Source organism: Necator americanus, chromosome IV (genome assembly GCF_031761385.1).
Source record: "Necator americanus strain Aroian chromosome IV, whole genome shotgun sequence".
Classification (NCBI taxonomy): domain Eukaryota; kingdom Metazoa; phylum Nematoda; class Chromadorea; order Rhabditida; family Ancylostomatidae; genus Necator; species Necator americanus.
In genome coordinates this window covers 34708643-34716672 of record NC_087374.1, presented here as the reverse complement: position 1 = coordinate 34716672, position 8030 = coordinate 34708643, and the positions used below count along the sequence as shown (strand labels likewise).

The 8030-nt window shown below is 35.1% G+C and overlaps 1 protein-coding gene across 1 annotated transcript; it reads right to left on the bottom strand.

The window, feature by feature from the left end:
- Positions 1 to 1007: 1007 nt before the first annotated feature.
- RB195_003667 (uncharacterized protein) lies at positions 1008 to 1835 on the bottom strand (the record flags this gene model as incomplete). Its single annotated transcript, XM_064201418.1, has 2 exons — positions 1008 to 1771; positions 1823 to 1835. 2 exons carry the CDS (start codon positions 1833 to 1835, stop codon positions 1008 to 1010), a joined length of 777 nt encoding a protein of 258 aa, XP_064057299.1.
- Positions 1836 to 8030: the final 6195 nt, after the last annotated feature.

Here is an 8030-nt window from a genome sequence, read left to right as displayed (position 1 = left end):
TTTTGGACGGTTTATGAAGTTTTTTTTTAGGAAAGACTTTTTAGAGCTTCACAATCGGAGAAAAAGTTTACAAAGAGTTCCTTTGGAAGAACACCGCCATCATGCCTGAAATTAGAACAGTGCGAGAAAATATTAATTATCGAGTAATCAATATAATTGTTATAATTATTCACTATTTATCATAATTATATTAATTAAATATAATTGTGCGACGAAATTATTCTGTCCCTTTTTTCCGGCTTCTCCTGGTAAAGCACTGGCTCTTTTTCGATCCTCTCGGATTCGTTCGTCTTCGATTTCGGTAACATCTCAATGTCAATATTTGCCGCTTTAATGTCTCGCTAGAATAACATGGGATCGGATCGTCGCACGAGCTGAGCTGAGAGATTCTTCGAGAAAATAGCTAACCTGACGGAGAGGTGTGTACATAGGTTTGAGAAATAGTCGGAGAAAAAGGCAGGAGACCTGAAAACGGTTTTTTTTTCCTAGGTTTTTGGAATGGAGTAGGAAGTAAATTTCCCCGTCCAATTTCTGGATGTCGAAATTTCCTACTCGGTAATCGTGCAGAAGATTGCAACTTGCTCCGCCCACTGTGTTTGAACCAATCATAGGTGCGATACGATAGAGGAAGGTCCAAACCATGCGCGATATTTCTATCCTGTTATACTTGCCATTTTAAGAGGAACTGACCCTAAATTTACTGCGAATTCTCTCTAACTGTAAAAAGACGTAGAAGATCCATCGACAATTTTAATTTCTTCTCTACTGATCCAGAACTGACCACATATATGCTGAACTTGTTTGACACTACTTCATAGCGGGTTTTCCCTCCCTCTTCAACTGGGAAATCATTTCACCATTAAAGGATTTTCTGTCCACTAAAACACTCACAAGAGGTTCCTGAGAGAAATGCACTTATGGACGAGTTTCAATTATTGTTCTACGTACACGGATCCAACAGGTCTCCTTAAGGAGTTCATTTAGATACATCACCGTTGTCAAAAGGATCAATTGGACCATATACAATTGGATAATAATAATAATATTAATAGTAATAATAATAATAATAATAATAATAATAATAATAATAATAATAATAATAATAATAATAATAATAATAATAATAATAATAATAATAATAATAATAATAATAATAATAATAATAATAATAATAATAATAATAATAATAATAATAATAATAATAATAATAATAATAATAATAATAATAATAATAATAATAATAATAATAATAATAATAATAATAATAATAATAATAATAATAATAATAATAATAATAATAATAATAATAATAATAATAATAATAATAATAATAATAATAATAATAATAATAATAATAATAATAATAATAATAATAATAATAATAATAATAATAATAATAATAATAATAATAATAATAATAATAATAATAATAATAATAATAATAATAATAATAATAATAATAATAATAATAATAATAATAATAATAATAATAATAATAATAATAATAATAATAATAATAATAATAATAATAATAATAATAATAATAATAATAATAATAATAATAATAATAATAATAATAATAATAATAATAATAATAATAATAATAATAATAATAATAATAATAATAATAATAATAATAATAATAATAATAATAATAATAATAATAATAATAATAATAATAATAATAATAATAATAATAGTAATAATAGTAACAATAATAATAATAATAATAATAATAATAATAATAATAATAATAATAGTATAATTTTGCCTTTTTAATCGTCTCATACCTAACGAATCATACTTTTTATTCATTTTATACCTAATAAATGCATAAGGAGTAGGATTCACCAGGCTCCACCCCCTACCAGTAATCCGCCAATCACGAACGTGGTTTTGTTGGGTCCTGCCACGAAGTTGGCACCGCTTCCGTACTGTCACGAAATGTGAAATGTACAATAAGGTCTCTGAGGGGATTCGAAAGAGAATACGAAATGATCAAAAGAAGGTCGTCGGAAATCGTAACGTGTTTCTGATGTGATGAGTTGGCCTCATATCAGAGTTCACATTCAATCCATAAACGTTTCGTTTCTCAAAGAAGGTACTGCGACACGAGGAGTGAAGGGAAGAAAAATGAAGGGAAAGCTGTCGAACGGCATCAAATCGTTCTTCTTTTTCAGTTCCTTAGGCGTGGGAATACGTTCTAGAACCCTTTCATATTGTTCTTCTTTCTCTTTTTTTTTCTCTATCCGCATCCTCCGCAACGAAGTCCAAATTTGTCGTTGATTGTTGAGTGTGCATACGTCTGTGGGCCGTTTTTGTGCTGACCAGAGAATCCTGTCCGCGCCGCCCGTTACGCGAAACGAGCGGCCCGAGAGTTGGGGAGCGAGGAGTGGAGAGGTGGCGGCGACAAGACAAGGCGACGGAGGTCCGCTACCGGATCCATCCGGATCGCATCCGGATCAGCTCGCTATCATTGAGTCTCGGTCGATGCGTGTCAATTTACGAGAAGTCGCAACTTTTTAGCTCCCGTTATTTCTGCCACTTGATGGGCAGTCGAGTGATTCTTTCATCTCTCAGGATGCTCCAGAAAAAACGTTTCCGTTGTTTCTTGTATTTCTCGATGATTCTTTTCGTGGACATGGAGGTGATCCGCAGATCCGATCAGGGCATTCATTCGGTAGCGGTCGGTCATCACGCGTGCACTATTCGAATGTATCCCTCCAGAAATTCCTTAACGTGCCATATCGTGACCTTTTCGTTGCATTCATTCCTTTTGCCCTGTGCCTATTCTGTAAAATTTTTTGTGCTGTTTCTCAAAACAATATCAAATGGCGTGCAGGACCGAGGGAATTGTAGAAAATTACATGATTTCTACCAGAAGATTTTTTCCAGCCCTATATTTTATCGCTGAAAAATTACATGACTAAATTTACACTTAGACCAAACAAAGTTTTTTCCTGTAGCATTTTTTTTCTCGATAGCATCAGACCTTTTTCTCTCAATCGGTTGAATTCGCCCTTAGCAGAGAGTTGATTTCTATTTTATTTTTCCTAAAAAAACTTGCTTCTTATTTATCTCCTATTTATCATTTATTTTCTCTTTTTTCATTTTCAGCATTATTTTCAAACAGAGAAAAAGTATCGAGCTCAATGAAATTGGAGAAGTTCTCAGTTTGAACCATTACTGTCTACCTACGTTTACACAGAAGAAAATTGTTCTCGCTAGGCTTAGTCGTAGGATAAACTGGGTCTTTCCCTCAAATCTTCTTCCAATGTCGACTAGGGATGCAATCATCACTGTGATCTATGCAGGGTCCATGCAATTCCATGGCTCCCTCTCATGGACTCCCGTAAATTTGGAAAAAAAAAGTAGTCCAGGATGATTTTTAGCGTTTTATACATACTATTTATATACTATTTATTTTATTTATTATGTATTTTATAAAGCTCAGAGTATACATCACAAGAAAAGCATGGAATAGAATGAGGTCCGGATAAAATGACTAACTCCAAAATCTTTTTGGAAAATGATCTTTTAGACAAATTGTCATAGAAGAGGGCAACTAGAAAATGTTCAGGCAAAGTTAAAACGTTGTTTTATTCGGCACGGCTTATTCCCTAAACTGGATCCATTTTGCTGTCTGTCAAAGCTTTCAATTAGTTGTTCCTACAAAGAAAAGAAAGGTGGTTAATGCTTCATTTCTTCACTTTTTCTAAACTCCTGAAAAACTGCCTAAATAAGGAATTATGAATGAGTTCAACTAAATTAATGGACGAAAAAATTTCTCTAAGAGCTACAAGCTTAAAAGGTTCTCTAATAGGATTGTAATTTTACAATAATATATTGTCTCAGTTGTAATTTTTAGTTTAATTTTAATTTTAATTTTAGTAATGTTTTGTGTAGGAGTAGGGACTTAATTCTAATCTCTCACCATTAAAATATTTGTTTTATAAAAAAATAGATTTATTTTTAATGTCTTTGGTTTTTTAACGCGTATTCTGTAATTCGACAACTCGACAACACTGGATGGAACCCCGAAAATTTGATGGACCTCTTTTTTCGTCGATTTTTTGAATAATTCATTCCTATCATCACCAAAATGTCTATTTCACGAATTGAACGATAATCAGATCCTTGATGTGGATTAGAAATACAATTTTTTCCTGAAAAACGTTTATCGAATCACTCTTTGAAGTATCCGGCCAATGTTTAAGTTGTAAAGGCATTTACTCTAATGAAATTCGTCAGATTGATGATTTTTCAAGTTGTGTCTTTCTGAAAAGAAATAAAATGAGAAAGAGAGAGTTTGTCTCTTTTAAGGAAAAGAATTTTCTATACATCATTCTGCAATTCTTCTTACTGCTAATTTAATTGATGGCAGTATCTTTTAAAGGATCCTTCAGCATGGAAATTTGTAGTTTCTTGAAACTCTGAACACGCCTCGAAAATTCTCAAAAAGTCAGAAAAATTGAAGTACTGTATTATTTTTTCTCTTTTTTTTTGAACCTTTGCCCTCCAGGAACAGTTTTGTTATTTTATTAGACAATAAACTAACTTCAAAAGCGGTTTTTATTTATTTTTTGATATCGGTATCGGTTCTTGATGCCTCTGGTCCCTAAATGCTTACCACGACCTCTTCTCCCGCAAAAAAAAAAACTCATCTCTACTAATTTGTGCACCACACACTCACGGCTCCAACTCCTTTATTTGTCTCTCCTCGTAGTGTTCTGATGTTTTTTTACGGATTAGGACTGTTTTTCCAGAAAAATCCTCGGAAGGAGAAAAAACATTCCCACGCGAAAATATTTAGGGTGTTACACGACTTTTCCTGTCTCATCAGTTCTGTCTGATGATAACTTTTTATCAAGTGAAAGAAAAACTTCTTATCCGGTGAAAAAGTGTTTTTTTTTATCAAGTGATGTCACGAAAGCTCTAATGAATTCTTTTTGCGGAAAATTATCGCCGAGTCAAATTTCCACTTCGGAAAAGTGTTGTGGAGTCCATAGAGAGAGCTGGTCGTTATATTTGTTTAGCGCTTAGCATGAGAGCAACGCTATTGTAGAGAAGGTTGCGTACGAACGCTGAAGCATTTTCAAGGGAGGTCAAATTTTTACCGCTTTCGTTTCGTCTCGGGACCTCATGCGGATATCTTGAGGACCTGTTACCTGACATAAATGGTTGTAAGTCAATTTAAGGTAGTTAGTTAAGCTAAGTTGCTTGGAAGGTCGAAATTACACAAATTCCAAGATTTCACATTCCAAATTTCCAACGATCTTGTGAGGCGATTAAGAAGGTCTTTAAGCGCTCATTTCTCACTCACGGGGCGCATCCAGAAAGTATCAAATCGTCAGCGATTGTGCTATTTGTGCATGGAATCAGCAGCTGGCTGCGTTCGCTCGGTTCCTCTAATCGGACCCGCGCTTCACCACCACCACCACCGCTACGGTTTCGAGACGACCCACACGGTGGTCACACTTCAGTCCTCGTCTCTCGCTCCTCGCTCGCTCGTAGCCTCTTAACTCACGCACACTTCAAGATACACAGATACACCAGCTTTTAGATATTACGTTTCTTTCTCCGACTCTCTGTGACAGTGATACAATTCTTTAAAATGTGTTTTTCACATAATCCTCAACTTTCCGCTATAATTCTACTGCCTGTCTTACGTCACGTTACGTCTTACGGCATATACATCGCTATGGTGCCATTGCAACCATTTTTCAATTCCAAGCAAAAAAAAAATTTGTCTGAGAGGAGGTTTATTGGGTTAGATTGTGCTAAACTGCATAAAAAATACTGTCACGTTCAATTACTCCGGAAGTTCCAGGATGCACTAAGCTGTTTCAGTGAAGACCTGCATTTTTTGCTGTTGTTTACTTTTTCTCAAACAACACTATGCATTTTTTTCTTCTGTTATGTGAACATATTAAAGGACTGTTTAAGGACGTGAAGGACTTATTCTTTATGGGACGTTAGTGATAGAACACCGCTGATAAACTTTACTATTTTTTTCAAGATGTCTTTACTTTTCCCATTTTACCGTAATTCAGAAGCACTTAATTTGGTTAGTGAAAATTGCTGGGTTCACCTCAAGAATTATTTTGTTTTCTCCAGTGCCCATCAAAATTTCCTGAAAAAATTCTTCTGTAGTATTTACAGTATTTATTTACAGTATCTTTTTTGGACTATAAAGTCTATCTGAAGTCTATTTTAAGACTATAAACCTATAGAAGACTATAAAAATTTTTCTCCTTTATTTCCTTTCCATGTAGGTCTTCTAACAACCTTATTGTTCCACTGAGCCTACAGTGGCTGCCTTCTCAAAAATGAACAGCTGTAACCTTCCAAACCACCTAACCCTTAGTTTGAAATGGACCTAAGATACGTACTGTAGGTAAGCCACGCCCTCTTCCCTACGGGGCAAAAGACGTTCTTTGTTCACGTTCTTTTTTGAAGTGTGCGTGTTGAAACTGACAATATAGGAGTGTTTCTGGAAAATAGAGTGTTTGGGGTTTAGATTACGAATATATCCGTACCCCCACTCAATTTCCCCTAATCGTCCCGAAAAACGGCATGAGAAACGGCGTTTGTTCCTACGAGGAACGTTAGGACGCGATGTCCTAATGCACGCGCCGCATCCACGAGCGAGCGGTCGAGAATCAATGGGGTCTCCTTGGCAGTCGCTTCAAGTGAAACAAATAAATAGGCTGCTGAGGAAACCGGAGAATGTACATAGAAGGGTGGAATGTCCCAACTTACCCCCTAGGAAGAAAAGCTATTCGTAAGTCTTTTTTAAAAGACAATTTCTGGAAATGAAACGGGACCACGTCATATTCCCAATCTACACCCCCGAAATTCTATATTCACCGTCAGATTCCCAAACTACATCAATTTCGTGATACGCTGCCTTTAAGAAACAAAATTTTTATGTTTTTCTGATCTTAATAAATATTGAGGCTTTAACTGCGGCTGTGCAGAAGTAGTATAGCAAAATACGAAGTAATTTTGAAAAACTCTGGAGTACAACTTTCGCCTTGTTGACTAAACTTTATGCTAAAAACATACCGCTAAATTACCCTTAAAAGGCTGCTGTAAATTCTTCCAGGTCCTCTCTCTGGAAACATTTCTCTTTGACCATTGAAAATCACCCACTTGAACACAGAAGAAATGCAACTAGATCCGGCAATTCTGACCAATTTTCTCGTTTTTTTTTTCGTTCTTAGAAAAAGCTTTGAGATTCTATAGGCTTATATTTTTCTTTAGAATATTACAAAACATCGGAGTGCATAACCCGTTAGGTACATTCACATGAACAGGTTCTTCTGGATGTGTGGAGTGAACTGTGGCGATCGTTGAGTGGTGGTTTCTGGCTTCATGTCAGGAGGGAGAGGTCAAATTTTTTTTCCGCTACGCTATTTAGTTCATTTTAAACTCGTTGCGGGAAATTTTCCTTTTATATGTACATACGTACCCTTAAACGGTCGGGATGTGTTCACTTTCTGCTTGACGGAAAACTTCTAGTAGGTAGTTTTCCATTTTTCCTCTATTTCCCCAATTTTCCTCTAAATTTCCCACCCAACGTTAATGTCCACTCCCTTTCTTCTGGAAGATTTAGTAGACTAGTGGATTAGAATTCTCGTCAACGTCCAGGAGTTGTTTTACAACATTCTCCATCCCCATCTGTTTCATTTTATGTACCTCTTCACTCTTATCCTTCGTTTCATTCCATAGAATTCATTTTTTCTTACCGTTAATGTCCATTCCCTTTTTTCTGGAAGATAGAAGCCTGTGAATTGACAATGCGCCATGTAAAACACCGATAAGACCTGTTGCCTTTCTGCTTCGGTTGGAGATGACAACATTTCTTTCTGTGTGATTTTCTAATTAGCCATAATTACGTGACTATCATCCATTTCTCCGTTTTCTGGATAATTGATAGCTAATTAGTCGCGGAGAAATGTTAACGCGCAGAAAATGCGCTTGTTTTAAATATAGCTGGGATTTAGAATTTGAGAACTTTTGAGATT